The sequence below is a fragment of the Mobula hypostoma genome, chromosome 12, assembly GCF_963921235.1.
Source record: "Mobula hypostoma chromosome 12, sMobHyp1.1, whole genome shotgun sequence".
Classification (NCBI taxonomy): Eukaryota; Metazoa; Chordata; class Chondrichthyes; order Myliobatiformes; family Myliobatidae; genus Mobula; species Mobula hypostoma.
In genome coordinates, this window is record NC_086108.1 from 69,190,850 (window position 1) to 69,210,096 (window position 19,247).

The 19,247-nt window shown below is 40.2% G+C and overlaps 1 protein-coding gene across 8 annotated transcripts in view; it reads left to right on the plus strand.

Annotated features, from left to right (window-relative positions):
• LOC134354888 (uncharacterized) overlaps window positions 1–19,247 on the plus strand; it is an 87,499-nt gene that overhangs the window by 39,601 nt on the left and 28,651 nt on the right. For 3 of the 8 annotated variants that reach the window (XM_063064327.1, XM_063064328.1, XM_063064331.1), the window contains exons 11-13: window positions 6,843–6,920; window positions 11,429–11,524; window positions 16,010–16,099. In XM_063064327.1, coding sequence (XP_062920397.1) covers window positions 6,843–6,920; window positions 11,429–11,524; window positions 16,010–16,099 — 264 coding nt within the window. Of the gene's footprint in view, window positions 1–6,842; window positions 6,921–11,428; window positions 11,525–11,981; window positions 12,033–16,009; window positions 16,100–19,247 lie in introns of all 8 variants that reach the window. The other 5 variants (XM_063064324.1, XM_063064326.1, XM_063064325.1 and 2 more) reach the window with 4 other exon arrangements.

A 19,247-nucleotide genomic window follows, 5' to 3' on the forward strand; every position in this document is an offset into this window, starting at 1 on the left:
TTTGTTGCACACCGCTGAGACTGTCATTGTTTAATGGAACAATTCATCCAGCATTAAACAAACATACAGACCCAATCAACAAAGGATCTACTGTGTTCAACAATGGCCTAGAGTGTTAATGAAAGGTTTGTGATGTTCAAATTGATGAAACCCAACTATATTCTGGATGATTGCACTTTCTTAAAATGGGCAGCTTCTTAATAACTTCTATTTAAAAGGTTATTTAGAGATTATTATAGTTCCATAGTTTTGAATACAAAGTCACTATGATTTTAATAAAAATAGGAATTAATAAGAATATATTAAAATCACTTTAAGCCACAAGTTCAAAATGACCAAACCTTTGGACAAAAACAGTTTTAAACTAAATTTTGAAAATTAACAGAGTCACCTTGTTGTAATGTTTCATCTTTTGATTTATTTACTTGCCTTTATCAACACTTCCCATATAAATGTTTAAAAAAAGGGTTTAATTGAGGTAATATGCTTTCATTTATGAAATGATTGCTGCTTTTTAATGAATTGAACTCAAAACTTTGTCCAGTTGTTTTCTCTTGACCTGCTGGACAGGGAATTGTTTTTCCATTACTTTCTCCGAAGAGGATTCACACTGGGAATATTATTGGGTCACACTTATAACTACTGGGGAAATTAGGTCAATGCAAAGCACAGGACACAGAATCATGCAAATGAAAGAAGGAAAGCACAATATGATAAAAACAAAGCAAAAAGAAGGGATGTTAACAAATTGTATAACATTCTCCTGAAATTACATCCATATCATACCATAACACCATAAAAATGCATTTCATTTGGTGAGAAGATTATGCATGTGCAAGTGTATGAACATCTGAATGTTGCTACCAAGACTTCAGTAAAATAGTCTAGCAAAAATTGCCCTTATTTCAGGTGGAGGATACTTAAACCCTGAAAGAAAAAGGAGCACTATACCTGACGAAGGGTCTTGGCCTGAAACATCGACTGTTCTCTTTTCCATAGATGCCGCCTGGCCTGCTGAGTTCCTCCAGCATTTTGTGTGTGTTGCTTGGATTTTCAGCATCTGCAGATTTTTCTCTCATTTCAGATTAAAGATTAGTTTTATTTGTCACATATTCATCGAAACAAGTAGAAAATGCATCATTTGCATCGCATCAAATCAAATCAATGAAGTTTGCGCTGGGCAGCTGCAGGTGTCACCACACTTTTAGCACCAATATAGTGTGCCCAGAACTCATTACCCCTAACCTGTATGTCCTTGGATTGTGGTAGGGGACCGGAGAGCCCGGAGGAAACCCTCGCGGTCACAGTGAGAACATACAAACTCATTACAGACAGTGGTGGAAATCAAACCCTGATCTTATTGATAGAAGAAGAAGAAAGCCCTTAACTCCGAGTGGAGTCATTGGAACACTGTCATGGAACGACTTTTTTTTTAGCAGGCTTTCTTATTTTTACAAGGCCGAGTTGCTAGCTCGACGCTCAACCCGGCACAGATGGAAAGCGTGCAAGGGAGCCGGCTGGATTCAAGCTCGGGAGCCTTCATTCCGAAGTCCGGCGCTGATGCCACTATGCCACCAGCTGGCTACGATCTTACTGATGGCACTGTAATAACATTCTGCTAATCAGTGTGCCACTGTGCCACAGATGGTATTGTCACATATATAAGAATATGTACGCATTGGTGCAATGGAAAAACTTCCTCCTTGCAGCAACATCATAGAAACAGTGTCATTAGAGAGGCTTTTGCAAGAAAAACATACTCTGTATATCAAACATAACATGTAAGGACAAAAATAGAACAAAATAAAAGCGAAGTCCATCGTGTGCTGAGTCATCATGTCCTGTTATATTAGGGTAATGGATCAGGTTGTGCATTGTACAACAACAGCACAAATGAGGAAAGTAAATGACGTGTATGTCTATTTATGATGTCACGTGATCGGCAACAATGAATATATCAACTCAGGATTTATAAACAAACAAGCATTTATTAAAGCAACATACATCAAAGTTGCTGGTGAACGCAGCAGGCCTGACGAAGGGTCAGACTTAGTCCTGACGAAGGGTCTCGGCCTGAAACGTCGACTGCGCCTCTTCCTATAGATGCTGCCTGGCCTGCTGCGTTCACCAGCAACTTTGATGTATGTTGCTTGAATTTCCAGCATCTGCAGAATTCCTGTTGTAAGCATTTATTAAACCCTGATAAACAATGAAAAAAACAATGAAAACCCTAACCGGAAGTAAACTGCTATGCGGCCATTCATTAAACCGCTACTCAGTACTAGCTCTTAAAGCGATAAATGCGAAACTAGTTCTTAAAGCGATACATTCAAACACAGTTCTTCGAATGGTAAATTTTAAAGTCCAAGAGATTTATATAGTCAATTAGGAGAGACTTTTATGAAGTAACGAATTCCTCAAAGACATGACGTCACTGCCACTCCCAGTCGGATCCTGCCTTGTCCATAGAATTCACGACGACGGAAATAAAACGGTTTTAAAGGCACTGACCTTCCTCCTTCGTAGAATAGATCCTGCACAGCCTTTTCTACCACTTTTAGCAGAGGCTATCTCATGCAGATCACTCTTTCTTGAACAAATTCAATAATGGTCAATCCTTTCCAAACCCGTCGAAAGTCTCCTTCAGGGTCCCGTCTTCACTCTCCAATGTTACTGAAAAGATACATTAACACACCTGGCAGCAATTGTCAAACTGCCGGCCCAGTACTTCTGTACCTTACAATAGAACATAAAACTCTGTTTAAAATCAAAACTGCGTCATAATGCAAATACACAGCGGAGCGGAGTAGCTCATTGATGTTCTAACTGGAAAACTAACTGCGTCACCAGAGGTCTTCCCTCTTATACCCGTGGTGAACATGTCATCACATGACCTCAGATCAGTGGGAAAATTACATCAGGTGACCTCCAAAAGACCACTACATCATTCTCACAAGAAAGTCACAAGATCTCCATGAGATATGTAACAATGACACCTAGCAATTCATTATTATTCACATAGTGGCACTTTCTGTGTCTTGTGTTCTGCTGCTGTAGCCCATCCACTTCAGGGTTTGAAGTATTGTGTGTTTAGAGATGCTCTTCTGCACACCACTGCAGTAACACATGGTTATTTGAGTTACTGTTGCCTTCCTGTCCTCTTGAACCAGTCTGGCCATTGTCCTCTGATCTCTCTGATTAACAAGGTGTTTTGCCCACAGAACAGTCACTCACTGTATTTTTGTTCTTTTGTTTTTAGCACCATTCTTTGTAAGCTCCAGAGAGTGTTGTGCATGAAAATCCCAGGAGATCAGTAGTTTCTGAAATACTCAAACCACCCTGTCATTCCACAGTCAAAGTCACTTAGATCACATTTCTCCCCCATTCTGATGTTTGGTCTGACCAGCAACTGAACCTCTTGGCCATGTCTGCGTGCTTTTATGCATTGAGTTGCTGCCGCATGATTGGCTGATCAGGTGTACCATATAAAGTGGTCACTGAGTGTATATGTACACCTATACCTGACACATGTATGCTGATATGAAAGGTGTGTGTTCAGATACAAGTATAGAGTTCATAATCACAGATCAAAGGAAGTTAAGTTTGTATTTGACTCACAGCTGAAAGTAATCACATCTATAATGGTCATAGGAGCAACAAAGTCCAAGCTGCATTTGGTATGTATGTGAAATGTCAGAATGTATATTGTAAACTTCTTGATCACCATCAAGTAAGTATCCAGAACTGAAAAGGAAGGTTCTCATGATGCTACATTTCAATCCTTTAAAGCAAATATTAGCTACAAATTGAAGAAATCCAAATGTTTATTTCAAATTTCACCAACTTTCGAAGTGGGATCTACTATTTAACAGCTTAAGTTAGGAGAATACATTCCAGTGCTATAATCTTCAGCCCAAAAGGACTATATATTTTGTGAAACTGGAAGAGATTAAGAAGTCTGTGCATTTGATTTTCTAATTAAAAACAAGCAAAGTTAAAGTTGTGGACAAAATGTCAGTAGAAGGCCATGGGCATTGTGTACGTGGATTGTGTACGTGGATTTCGTCAAAGGGACTTTGGTTCACAAGGTTAAATTGCTTGGCATTCAGGATAAAATAGTAAATTAGATTCAACATTGGTGTAACAGGAGAAGCCAGAGAATAATAGTAGGTGATTGCCTCTCTGACTGGAAACTCGTAACTAATGGTGTGCTGCAGGGATCAGTGCCAGGTCCAATATTGCTTATCATCTATATCAGGGCTTGCAAACCGTTTTATGCCATGGACCAATAGCATCAGGCAAGGGGTCCGTGGCTTCCAAGTTGAGAACCCTTGATTTATATTAATGATTTAGATGATGAGGTGGTAAACTGCATCAGGAAATTTGAGAATGACACCAAAATTGGAGCGTAGTCGACAGTGAGTATGGCAATCAAAGCTTGCAAAGTGATCTGGACTGGCTGGAAAAACAGTCTGAAACATGGCAGATGGAATTTAATGCAGACAAGTATGAGGTGTTCACTTTGGGAGGACAAACCAGAGTAAGACTTGCACACTGGATGGTAGGACACTGAGGTGTGTGGTGGAACAAAGGGACAGGAATTACTGATCCATAATTCCTTGAAAGTGACATCACAGGTGGTTAAGGTCATAAGGAGAGCTTTTTGGCGCTATGGCCTTCATAACTCAGAGAACAGTACAGGAGTTGAGACGTTATGCTGAATTTGAATAGGATGCTGGTGAAGCCCAATTTGGAGTATCGTGCAGTTCTGGTCACCTACTGATGGGACAGATATCAAAAGCCCTGGAAGAGTGCAGAGAAAGTTTGCAAAGATTTTGCCAGAACTTAAGGACCTGAGTTACAGGGATAGGTTGAATAGGTTAGATTTTATTCCCCTGAGTGCAGGAGAATGAGGGGAGATCATATAGCGGTATACAAAATTATGAGGGATGTATGTAGGGTGAATAAATTTGATCCCCTAAAATTCCCCTTAAATATTTCACCTCTCATCTTAAACCTATGACCTCTAGTTGTAGTCTCACACCGTAGGGGAAAAAGCCTGCATCACTCAGGTGGTAGTGAGAGTGTGTAATGAATGGAAGTATGAGACACAGATTCAGTTGTAATATTTAAGAGAAATTTGGAAAATACATGCATGAGAGAGGAATTGAGGAATATTGTCTGGATGCAGGCAGATGGAACTATGCAAAAGACCAGGCTGCCACAGACTAGATGAGCCAAGAGCCCCGTTTCTGTGCTGGAACTCTGTACCTCCCTCTGCAAATGGATCCTTGATCTCCTCATCAGGAGGCCACAATCAGTCTAGATCAGAAACAACATCTCCTCACTGACAAGCAACTCTGGCACACCTTAAGGATGCATGTTTAGCGCACCGCTCTCTGCTCTCTACTCTTATGACTGTATAGCTAGGCACAGCTCAAATGCCATCTATAAATTCGTTGATGATACAACTGTTGGCAGTTTTTCAGATAGTGATGAGGAGGCAAACAGGAGTGAGAAAGATCAGCTGGTTGAGTGGAGTCACAACAGCAACCTTGCACTCAGTGTCAATAAGACCAAGGAATTGATTGAGGACTTCAGGAAGGGGAAGTATTAAGAACACATACCAATCGTTATCAACGGGTCAGCAGTGGAAAGGATGAGCAGCTTTAAGTTCCTGAGTGTCAACATGTCTGAAGATCTTTCTTAGGCTCAACATATTGATACGATTACAAAGAAAGCACACCAATGGCTATGTTTTATCAGGAGTTTAAAGAGATTTGGTATATCACCAAAGGCCAGCAAATTTCTACAAATGTACCATGGAGACCATACAGACTGGTGCATCACCATCTGGTCTGGAGGTGATCGGCCAAGGCACAGGGGTTGGAAAAAGCTGAAGAGGGTTGTAAACTCATCCAGCTCCGTCGTGGGCACAAGCCTCCCATTGAGGACATATTCAATAGGTGATGCCTCAAGAAGGCAGCGTCCCTCACCTCCAGGACGTGCCCTCTACTCACAGAGGTACAAGAGCCTGAAAACACACACTCATCATTTTAGGAGCAGATTCTTCCCCTGTTGTCAGATTTCTGAATGGCCAACAAACCCACAAACACTAACTTCACATTTTGCTTTTGTGTTGCATTACTTTTTTTTATATTTCTTATTGTAACGTACAGAAACTTTTTTTTATGTACTACACCATTCTGCAGCTGCAAAATGACAAATTTCACAACTTGTGTCAGTGATAATAAACCTGGTTCTAATTCTGGTGTCACCTGTTTAATATTTTCCTTTCTTTGATTTGTCAGGAGCCTTACAACAATATACAGTCCTGTATGCCTGCCAAACTTGCGTGAATACAAATAAAACATTGGAACATTTTAATATCATCCTCACAATTCTTTTACACTGAATCGAAGTTAAACCTACCTCCATTTTTGTCTGGCTGAGAAATATTCTGATTCTTGAAATACTGTGTGTTTATATAACCATTTACATGTTGCCATAAGCGCATGTTTAAAATATTCCAATCAATTTCATCTTTATTTCTGTAAAGAACCTCTGGATTCTGCCCCATAGTCTGCCATTGATTTCAGTCATACCCCAAAATATAAAATATATTCAGAATAGAAAACAGTTGTACCTTATTTGCACTTTCTGCTCAACGATCTGTGAAGAAAGAAAAAAAATCCAAGCTTTATTATTTAGCTGTACATGTAAAGTTGATAAATATTGATCTATTTAACGTGAAGTAAATACTTTTGATTTAAAAAGTAGTAATATGACACCAATGATGTACTTCTCATTTCTTTCCCAACTGCTGATCGAAACTGTTGCAGAAATTGGGAGGGTGGAAGCAATGGAAGAAGGCAGAAGAATATCTTCACCGAGCATCAATCGCCAAGACCCATATCCAGGTACTCTTCTGTCTTTCTGCACCTATACAAATATTAACTTTATAACATTTATAATGTGCTTTGATAATGAGACACTTGTTCAACATTTGATTAATAATAATAGTAATATGGCTCTAAGAAGCAAACTGAAATGTCTGCAAACACATGAAGGATTTCCAGAATTGGACATAATGAATCTTCCCAAATTTCAACATACTGCTTGGTTGACGGTTCTAGTGTTGAATAATACACCATGTATATGCAATATATTTACTGTCCAGTTGCTAACAGGAAAAATTGATGTGCTTACTTTCTATATACATATTACAAACTCAACGTTATATGCATTATATTAAATTGTTCACTGAAATGTACTGTATGTCAACAGAGAGTTGAAGCTACAGCTGATACTTTTTTCAGCTAGACATTATAACCCCTTAATGCAACAGTTCAAATATTGTTAAGCAGAAATGCAGTGCTGCTTAGGTTTTCAAAGGTACTAAATATTTCCAATTGCTGGTGAAAATTCTACCATATTAGTTAGCTTTGTGTTTAGGAAGGTTCTGAGAAAATTTCCATACCTGACCTATAGTGGCTCTCTTGTTGTGAAAATGAAATTATTTTTAAAAAGTATCTCAACCTCAATTTTAGCCTCAAATACAAATTATTAGTGCCCTGGACAATGTTGAAGTCAGAGGAAAAATTCAAAAAAAATCATCTGTTGAATTGCTTTCTTCTTGAACATCTACATACAATAAACTCAATAAATGATCAGGACATTATTGAAACACTGTTTATTGCAGGTTTCTTATGAGAGCTCTTCCAGTAAGCTGGTGGAGCATGCCAATGCAATTCCCTTTCAGGGGCCCACCAAAGGCGTTTTCTTTTCCTTTGTAAAATCTGCTTTTTCACAATTCAAAGACAATTCTACTCCAAGAACTTCAGGTACTGCTGGGCTACACCACAGTGAGCTGTTTGTTGATTGGAGTTCCTGGATTGGTGTCGGTGGCAGAGCCAGCCGAGGTGTCAAAGGGGCCAGTCTTGACGTTGGAGAAGGAGCTGGCCAAGGTGTTGAAGGGGCAGGTCAGGATGTCAGGAAAGGAGCTGGCTTGGGTTATCGGAGGAGCTGGCCTGCCTGCAGACAGTGTTGCTGCCTGCTACTCAGAAACGTCGAAGTTGGTGGAGTATATAACCATAGGAGATCGTCTCAGACATTCCACTTGTGATCACAAGACTCTGTTGGATAGTGGGCTGTGCAGCCCTATTACCCTTGTCTGGAGAAGGGCAGATGACATGGGAGCTGGGTAGCCTCGGTTGTAGCGAGAACTAGGCCTCAAACCTCGGGCCTGCCTGCTGCTGCAGACCAGGTGAGAGACGTGGAAGCGCTACAACTGGGGCCTGGTCTCTCCCATCAGTGCTGCCCTCCTGTGTTCGAGCGGTGGAATGACAGGCTGCATTGCGTGCCAGAGGACTGTATCATCAATTGCTAGACATTGTTACACAGGGTTTTTCATTCAAGTGAATATGCTTCTTTGCTCGCTATTTTGAATGTCACTCACCATTTTGAAGTTTGCTTGCTATTTTGAATACTTCGCACCCTGGCCCCAGAAGAATGCTGTTTCGTTCAACTGTATGAACCTGATTTGATTTAGTATACCAAACTGAAATCAAACCTCCGTTGATTTTTCCCTGAGCTGCCTGCGGGGCTTTGCTAATGCAATAGATCTTTCAACAGAAGAGATAATAGAAGTATTCTCTGGGAATCTCACTAGACCACTTTTGATGAAAATAAAACTAGAGTTAAAAAATCGGCACAAAGGCAAGTGAATTCAATATTAGTTAGAGCCGTAACTAAAACACAGTTGTGTCATTTGATTGCTGGAAGTCAGTGTACCAGTGTGCATGTAACCATCAATCCAACCATGCCAAAACACCTCCTCACTAGTCAAGAAGGTACATCACATCGACACTTTCTGAGGACAGAGGTGTACAAGACTCCACAAATCTAATCTAAAATCTTTCTACAGGAGTACCATTGTGTGACACAGAACCTGCAAGACCCAACCAACCACAAGACCCCACAGAGGATAGTAAAAACTGTTGGGAGGATCACCATGGTCTCTCTCCCACCCCCGTCCACCCCATTTGTGACATTTACCAGGAGCATCGCAGATGAAGGGCCCAAAGCATTGTTGAGGATCCCTACCACCCATCCACAATCTCTTTGACCCACTACCATCAGGAAGGAGGTACAGGAGCATCAGGACTAGGACTGCCAGACTGGGTAACAGCTTCTTTCCTCAGGCTGTGAGACTAATGAATACCCTGCCACCACCGACATCTTGTCACCAGGACAGTGAGCGGTATACTGTATTGTTTACTGTTTGCTTGTGCTGTGCACTACATGCATTTTCAGTTATATTTTATTAACTTATTTATGGTAATATTTTGGTTTACGTGCTGTGTGAGATGTATATTTTGTGGGTGCACTGTGGTTAAGAGGAAGGTTGTTTTGTTTGGCTGAATATATGTACTGTCAGATTACAATCAACTTGAACCTGAAACTAGAAGTCTCAAACACTGGTTCAAGAGTTCCTGAGCTGTTTTATCAATGTTAACATTTACTTTCTCTTCTGAATCTTCCTGCAGTTCTGCAACGTTGCCATTGCAAACATTCAGTTATTCCGGTCAAGAAGCTACGCATTATTAAGGCAGCTAACTCACAAATACCTTTTGAATGATACTATTCTGAATTAAATTCAAACCCAAGTCATTCCATGCAGGCCATTGTTGATCTTGTACTTCACACAAAAGGAACAAATATGGAAGGATTTTCAATGGGTCACATTTATAGTTATTAAAAGATATAAAGCTGCAACACACCAGTTGAAATGGGTCATCTGAACATTCAAATGGAAAGCAGCAAAAATATTTTTGGTATCACAGGATCATGTAGTACAGGGGCGGGTCCTTCAGCTTGCGCTGTTCATGCGGACTTTTTGACCAGTCTGTACTAATCCCATTTGCCTGCGTTAGGGCTGTATAGAACATAGAACAGTACAGCATCATATGGACCCTTCGTTCCACGATGTTGTGCTGACCAATATAGACCTACCCCACTATTAATCTAACCCTTCTCTCCTATCCTTTCTTTTTCTTAAACTTCCCTGTGCTTATCTAAGGGTCTCTTAAATGACCCTATTGTATCAGCCTCTACCACCACCCCCGGCAGTGCGTTCAAAGTTCAAAGTAAATTTAATTATCGAAGTGCGTATATTTCACCATATACAACCCTGAGATTCATTTTCTTGTGGGCATACTCAGCAAATCTATGGAATAGTAACTATAACAGGATCAATGAAAGATCAACCAGAGTGCAGAAGACAACAAACTGTGCAAATGCAAATATAAATAAATAGCAGTAAATAACAAGAACATGAAATAATGTGATATAATGTGGTGACCGGAACTTCATGTGGCCTATCTGGTGCTTTGTAAGGTAAAACATGATAACGTGTGAGAAGCAATCGAACTAAATTTGGATACTTCTATGTGGCCATCTTAGTGGGTTTTCTTATCTTAGCAGCAAAAAAAAAGTGCATGTTTTTTTTTGTGTTGTGCATGCACTGAGCTGATTAACTGGGCTTTCAATGCAGGGTATATGTATGCTGACCTGGGAGAAGATGCTGACTTTGGTTCACCTATATACCCAGTGAATTTGGCTGATTTTGTGCACAGCTGGTATTTTTCTGGTGCCTTGATGTGCTTCTAATTGGTGGTCCAAATCTCAGATCATTGTGGCTCGGTAAACCACGAGTCAGTGACATTGGGTGGCCGTTTTGTTTGTACATCTGACGATAAGCTCTCCTTCTGTGGTCTTTTCTGGGAGGTGATTATCATGAAGACAAAGAAAAAGATTGAAGGATTTGTACAAAGTTTCCTTGATGTACAATATTCCTACTAACCTTTGGGAATGTCTCATCTGTGAATGGTCAAAGTGAAGAAAATACATTTGGGATGGTATTCGGAACTTTGAGGTGATGCATTGAAAACACACAGATCTTTGCCAATAGCAGAAGGAGCAGATTTTCTCACAAATTATGCACTCACGCATTCTACTACCTGTTACCTGCACTAAGTGTAGAAGAAACTGTGGTTCCCACATTAGCCACTAATGGAAGGTAGAGACACATCAAGTTTATATGTCATCTGAGCATTCATAATTTATTCCACTAATTGTCATGCTTATTTCAAGTTGCATTAATCCCAGAAACATACCACTGAAAAAGCACATTAAGCATCCTGCAAGCCAACCAGTTAAAAGCACAGGATATTTAAAATATATTAAAAAGTGCAGTGAGTAAGTTACACTTTATGCTCAAAGATTTATGTATGAACAATTTAAAAATCTCACTCCTGTACTCATTTGCATGTCATATAAATCTGACAATTATTAATATGTTTAATATGAAACTAAGTAAATATTTGAACAAATGAAGATTACACCAGTGTATATTTATCTTATTCAGTTGCTAATCAAAGCTCAGTTATGGAAAATGAATATACTGAAGTTGCAGAAAAAAAGGAAAAACCTTCAAGGACCAGAAGCCGAAGTCCATGTTCAGGTACTCCTATGTTACTAAAGTGCTGCTCGGACTAGAGGACATTTCTTATGAAGGTGGTTGAATGAGCTAAGGTTTTTCTCCTTGGGGCGAAAGAGGATGAGAGGTGACTTGATAGAAGAGTACGAGATGATAAGAAGCTTAAATTGAGTGGGCGGCTGGAGACATTTTCCCAGGGTGGAAATGGCTAATACAAAGAGGGATAATTTTAAGGTGATTGGAATAAAGTATTGGGGTATATCAGAGTTAAGTTCTTTGCACTGAGAGTGGAATGGACAGGTACATTATGGGCATTTTAGAAACTCTTAGATAGGCGTGTTGTTGATAGAAAAATGGAGAGCTATGTCAGAGGGAAGAGTTAGATTGACTTTAAGAGTAAGTTACCAGGTCGGCACAATATTGTGGACTAAAGGGCCTGTACTGTGATGTCTGATGTTCTATATTCTATGTTCTAAAATAGCAGAGGTGGAAAGAATATCTACTAGCACCAGAAGCCAATGTCCATATCCAGGTACTTCTCTGCTTCACTCTATACCCACATATGCGTTAATAAAATTGTAAGTTTTGTGTACTGGCATTCGATACCTGCTCAACAGTTAGTCCATTATAAAATTTTGTTGCGTAAATATGTTCAAAGATATGATGCATATCCAAGGCTTCAGCACAATGGCTGTTACAGATACATGAACATCCATGTGAAAGCAATGGCAATATAACATGAAAATGAATGAGGAGTGACCTGGAAGATCTGCAAAGCATGCTCCTTAATGGGCAAATCAGTGAGCTTTCATATATGCAATTCAGCCCTAGCAATAGGTATTTTATTTCTTATGAACTGTGTAACTGTGTTACATGTGTAATAACTTATCCACTACTGATATCAGGCTCACTGGCCTATAATTTCCGGAGCTTATTCTTAGAGCTCTTTTGAAGCAACAGAACCACATTGGCTATCATCCAGTCCTCTGGCATCTCACTCATCGATAAGGACATTTTAAATATCCAAAGCCTCTCGCCTCTTCTGCACTTGCCTTCCTCAGGGTCCGAAGCAACACCTTGACAGGACTTGGGGATTTATCCGTCCTAATTTGCCTCAAGACAGCAAATACCTCCTCCTCTGTAATCTGTATCAGGTCCATGACCTCACTGCTGCTTTGCCTCACTTCTATTGACTCTGTGTCCATCTTGTGAGTAATTACAGATGCAAAAAAAATCCATTGAAGATCTCACCCGTCTCATTCAGCTCCATGCATAGATAACCACTCTGATTTTCCAGAGGAACAATTTTGTCCATTGATACCCTTTTGCTCTTAATATCTCTATAGAAGCCTTTGGGATTCTCCTTCACCTGTCTGCTAGGCCAACCTCATGCCTCCTTTTAGACCTCCTGATTTTCTTCTTAAGCATTCTCTTACATTTCTTATACTCCGCAAGTATCTCAGTTGTTCCTTCCTGCATATATCTGCTATGCACTTCCTCCTTAACCAGGGCCTCGATATCTCTCAAAAAACAAGGTTCCCTACACCTGTTTTCCTTGTCTTTTATTTTGACAGGAACATACAAACAGTGTTCTCTCAAATTTTCACTTTTGAAGGCTTCCCACTTACCAAATACATTATTGCCAGAAAACAACCTGTCCCAATCCATAGTTGCCAGATCCTTTCTGATACCATCAAAACTGACCTTTCTCGAATTTGGAATCTGAACCCAAGGACCAGACCTATCCGTCTCCATAGTTATCATGAAACTAATAGCATCATGATCACGAGGTGCAAAGCATTCATCCGCACAAACTTCTGTCACGTACCCTGTCTCGTTCCTTAATAGGAGATCCAGTATCACACTCTATGTATTGATTAAGGAAACTTAAGAAATAAAATGGACGATCTTGAAAGTCAGCTACAGATTGGCAAGTATGACGTTGTGGCCATCTCTGAAACTTGGCTAGAAGATGGCTGCCATTGGGAGCTGAACGTCCAAGGATATATGGTGTATCGGAAAGATAGGTTAGTAGGCAGAGGGGGTGGTTTGGCCCTGTGTATAAGAAAAAATATTAAATCGTTAGAAAGGGATGACATAGGACTGAAAGGGTTGAGTTAAAAATGGTATGGGTAAAAAGACCCTAATGACAGTTGTATACAGGCCTCCAAGCAGCAGCTGAGATGTGGATTACAAATTACAGCAGGAGATAGAAAAGGTGTGTCAGAAGGGTAATGCTAAGATAATCATTGGGGATTTTAACATGAAAGTGTCTTGGGAAAACAGGCCAGTACTGAACCCCAGGAGAGAGAATTTGTAGAATGTCTAAGAGATGGCTTTTTAGTACAACTTGTTGTTGAGCCAGGGGATCAAGGCTGTGCTGGATTGGGTGTTGTGCCATGATCAGGTGGTGATAAGAGAGCTTAAGGCTAAGGAACCCTTAGGGAACAGTGATCACAATATGATCGAGTTCACTTTGAAATTTGAGAAGGAGAAACTAAATTCCAATGTGTCGATATTTCAGTGCAATAAAGGAAATTACAATGGCATGAGAAGGGAACTGGCCAAGGTTGACTGGAAATGGACACCAGCAGGAAGGACAGCAGAGCAGCAGTGGCTGGAGTTCCTGCGAAAAATGAAAAAGTGCAAGACAGATATATTCCAAATAAGAAGAAATTTTCAAAGGGAAGAAGAACACTACCGTGGCTGACAAGTGAAGTCGGAGCCAAAGTAAAAGTAAAAGAGAGGGCATACAAGGAAGCCAAAGTTAGCAGGAAGATAGAGGTTTGGGAAGTTTTTTAAAACTTGCAGAAGGCAACTAAGAAGGTCATTAGGAAGGAAATGATGAATTGTGGAAGGAAGCTGACGACTAATATCGAAGAAGATACTAAAACCTTTTTTAAGTATATAAAGGGTAAAAGAGAGTTGAGGGCAGATATAGGATCAATACAAAATGATGCTGGAGATATTGTAATGAGAGATGCAGAGATTGCAGAGGAACTGAATGCGTATTCTACACAGTGGAAGACACCTGCAGTATATTGGACATGCAAGAGTGTCAAGGTAGTGAAGTTTGTGCAGTGAAAATTACAACTGAGAAGGTGCTCAGGAAGCTTAAAGGTCTGAGGGTGGATAAATCTCCTGGACCTGATGGAATGCACCCTTGGGTTCTGAAGGAAGTAGCTGGAGAAATTGCAGAGGCATTAACAATGATCTTTCAAGAATCGATAGATTCTGGCATTGTACCGGATGACTGGAAAAATGCAAATATTACTCCACTATTTAAGAAGGGTGGGAGGCAGCAAAAAGAAAACTATAGACCTGTTAGCCTGACATCAGTGGTTGGGAAGTTGTTGGAATTGACTGTTGGGGATGAGATTACGAAGTACCTGGAGGCACATGACAAGATAGGCCAAAGCCAGCATGGTTTCCTGAAAGGAAAATCCTGCCTGACTAACCTACTCCAATTTTTTGGGGAAATTACAAGCAGAGTGAACAAAGTAGATGTGGTGTACTTGGATTTTCAGAAGGCCTTTGACAAGGTGCTGTACATGAGGCTGCTTAGCAAGATAAGAGTCCGTGGAATTACAGGGAAGTTACTAGCATGGGTGAAGCATTGGCTGGTCGGCAGAAAACAGAGAATGGGAATTCTGGCTGGCTGCCAGTTACCAGTGAAGTTCCACAGGGGTCAGTGTTGGGACTGCTACTTTTGATGATGCATGTCAATAATTTGGACGATGGGATTAACAGATTTGTGGCTAAATTTGCCGATGATACAAAGAGGTGGAGGAGTGGGTAGTGTTGAGGAAACAGAGAGCCTGCAGAAAGACTTAGATAGTTTGGGGAGAATGGGCAAAGAAGTTGCAAATGAAATACAATGTTGGAAAGTGTATGGTCATGCACTTCAGTGGAAGAAATAAATGGGCAGACTGTTATTTAGATGGGGTGAAAGTTCAAAATGCAGAGATGCAAAGGGACTTGGGAGTCATAGAAATATTCTGAATGTTAAAAAGCCTGAACAGATTAGATATGTCAGTTATTTCCCATGGTAGGGGAGTCTAGGGCTAGAGGGCACTACTTCAGAATTGAAGGACATCCATTTAGAGCAGAAATGTGGAGAAATTTCCTTAGTCAGAGGGTGGCAAATCTGTGGAATTTGTTGCCACGAGTGGCTGTGGAGACCAAATCACTGGGTGCATTTAAGGCAGAGATAGATAGGTTATTGATTAGCCAGGGCATCAAAGGGTATGGGGAGAAGGCAGGGGAGTTGGGATGACTGGAAGGATTGGATCAGCCCATGATTGAATGGCGGAGTGGACTCGATGGGCCCAATGCTCCTATATCTTATAGTCTAACTTTCCTGAACACATTTCATAAATCTGGAACTTAAACTCTATATTAATTTGCACATACAGTAGATTATCTATATATTTCATGCACAGTAAAATTAAATATTTAATTCTAACTTTCATTCTTTTATGTAAAGCTGTAATTGTATTTCCTATCCAGCTGGTAATCAAGGCACCATTGTAAAAAATGCAAGAGCAGAAGAGAGAAAAGAAATTATGAGTCAGATTAGAAACCAAAGTCCATGTCCAGGTAAAGCAAAGCACTGATAAATCAACATTCTCAGAACTTTCACAGAACAGGACAATCTGATTTTCCAGACCACTGTTATTCTCACATATTACACAGTAAATTTTGAAGTGAGTGTAATGGAATCAGGAAATATGCAAGCACTCTGGACCCCCCTTCTGGCTGTGTACTTGCTCATACTCTGTACATCCGGCTCACATTGCAAACGACTGAGTGAATCAGGTGCTAAACAATCAGGATTCCCAAACAATCAAATACCATATTATCAAAGTTCAACTGTAACTCTTCTACATTATTCTATGGGTGGGACTGGGGTGTCATATTCCTATAAAGTGGTACGTATTGTGGTTTTCTGCAATGTGAAACCACTTCATCTGTGCGTATATCAAGAAAAAAAAGACATTTTGTGTTAACATTTTTTCCACACAATTTTCATGCAAACTTTTTTTAGATTTTTGGGTAGAGGTTTGCAAATTCTGCAAGGCCATACTTCCATAACCCAAATGGCCATCTGTCTGAACAATAATAAACTGTATAATATTATTGGATGTTTTGCTAATTGGTACTGCACATTTCATCAATTATGAAATTATGTGGCTTAAATAGTGGGTATAAATGTGTTCTAAAGTGGAGCAGCCAGATGAGATACAATAGATTTTCACAAATTTGACCACATTTCTGTGTGGTTCTGATGTTAAATAGTACATGAAATTTGACTTTATATATCTGGGTATAAAACTATAATTATGTGAATGACAAGGAGTTGCTCATTTCTAATCAGCTTAAGTTCCAGTAAAGTTATAAGACATTTGGACCCTTTACATTTTTTTAAATCCAAAAACTGACCAAATCTTATGGTTTATGCAATGGCCTCAGTGGAAAAATCATAATTGGTACATAATTTTGAAACCACACTGACATGCACATTTTCTTGAGCAGTATCTTAGCCTCTAGTACAAAACTGCTTGCTTTAACTTCTGTTGTTCCTTTTCAAACTATTGTACATGAAAATACAGTACTACCAGTTCAGGATTAATTATTGAGAGACTATACTCACGAATAACTCTGTTCCATATAGTGATTCAGACAGCACATTGTTGATGTAGTACTTTCCATCATAAGGAATCTCAGTGTAAAGGCTCTGTAAACCTATTCCATGAAATGGATGTAAAAAAAGTAAAATAAGAAGAGGGAAGAGTTGGTAACAGATTTCTGTGAAAGGGTAGAAATTGACAGCAAAGGTGATGAACTTTAAGTCCTATGTGAGAGCAGGAACAAACCATTAATAGACCCAACACTGTAGCAGAGAAAGCGGTGAGGGAAGGAGCCAGTTTCACTTGTCCTACAAAAACCACAGGCACACTGCATCCTTCCTTTAATTTGCTAAAAATGAGTGAAGTTAAAGAACAAGGTGTTCAATATGATAACAAGTTCAACCAGACACGGAATGGTGGTGGAGAGTAATGATTAGTTCTCTACCCAAAGAAGAAGTGAAGGACCCCCAGATCATCATTATGTGGGTAGAAGTATACAGACTCTGTAACATACATGTTGAAAAAGAACTGTATGGAATCAAGTAACTGGAAAATGGCAAACTAGAGGGTACCAAACTTTTTAAATCAACATTAAGTGGGCAGAGATTGGACAAAGGGGGAAAGAGTAGGCCAAGGTAAGCAGAAATAATAAACACAAGAGGTTCTGCAGATGCTGCAAGTCTTGAGCAACACACACACAAAGGTACTCAGCAAGTCAGGAAGCATCTGTGGAGGGGAATAAACAGTCGACATTTCTGGTTAAGATCCTTCATCAGACCTGGAAAGGGAGGATAAGAAGGCAGGGAAGGAGAAGGAGTACAAGCTGGCAGGTGATAGGTGAGGCCAAGTGAGAAGAAGGTGGGGGGGTGGATGCAGTTAAAAAGCTGGGAAGTGATAGATGGAAGAGATGATGGGCTGACGAAGAAAGAATCTTATAAAAGATGACAGTGGACCATGGAAGATGGGGAAGGAGGGAAAGAGGGAGATGATAGACAAGTGAGGATAAGAGAAAGGGTGAAAAGGGAATAGAAAAAGAGAGAAGGAGGGAGAGGGAGAAATTACCAAAAGTTAGAGAAATCCGATGTTAAAGGCTACCCAGAAGGAGTGTGAAGTGTTGCTCCTCTAAGTTGAAATTGGCTTCATTGTGACAATAGAGGTGGCCATGGACAGACATGTCAGAATAGGAATGGGAAGTTGATTTGAAATGGGTGGCCACCAGGAGCTCCTGTCTTTTGTAGCAGACAGATTGAAGGTGCTCAATGAAGTGGTCCCCCAATCTGTCGTGTCTTACCAATGTAGAGGTGGCTGCATCGGGAGCACCACATGCAGTAGATGACACTGACATACTTGCAGATGAAGTGTCACCTCACTTGGAAATACTGTTTGTGGCCATGAATAGTAGTAAGGGAGGAGGTGTAGCACTTGTCACACTTGCAGGAATGTGCCAGGAGGGAGATCAGTGGGGAGGGACAAGTGGACAAGCGAGTCACGTAGAAGAAGGTCATGAAAGGAGGGGAGGAAAAGGTGTGCTTAGTGGTTGGATCCCATTGGAGATAACAGAAGTTATGAAGAATGACTGTAGGAGGATGGGGTGAGGGCAGGGAAATGGAGGAGATGCGGATGAAAGCAACATCAATGATGGTGGAAGGGAAATCCTGTTCTTTGGGGGGGAAAAAGGAGAACATCTCAGATGCTTCAGAATGGGAGGCCAAATTCTGAGAACAGGTGCAGTAGAGATGGAGGAAGAAATAAGTTCTGTTGAACAACATCAAGCTGAAACAATGAATGTACCAAAATGGTCCTGCGTATAATTTTGAGAAGATAAAAGTGGGCTGTGTGTGCAGTTTGCACACTGAGAACAGAGACTAGGGAACTAAAATGACCAGAAGAAATGCGACTGGATGATACCTGTTGTTCAATGTAGGGTTATAGTCTTCCAATTGCAGTTCAGTTCCTATTATTGCATTCTTTATCTGAGTATGAGACTGAGTAAACGTTCCCTCCCCCCTTTATGGACAGAAAAATATTCAGTGTGGACAGAAACTAGAAAGTAAGATGATCTAAATGCTGCCATCAAGATACTACTGAAGTATTCCAATCATGTTTATGTTTATCTC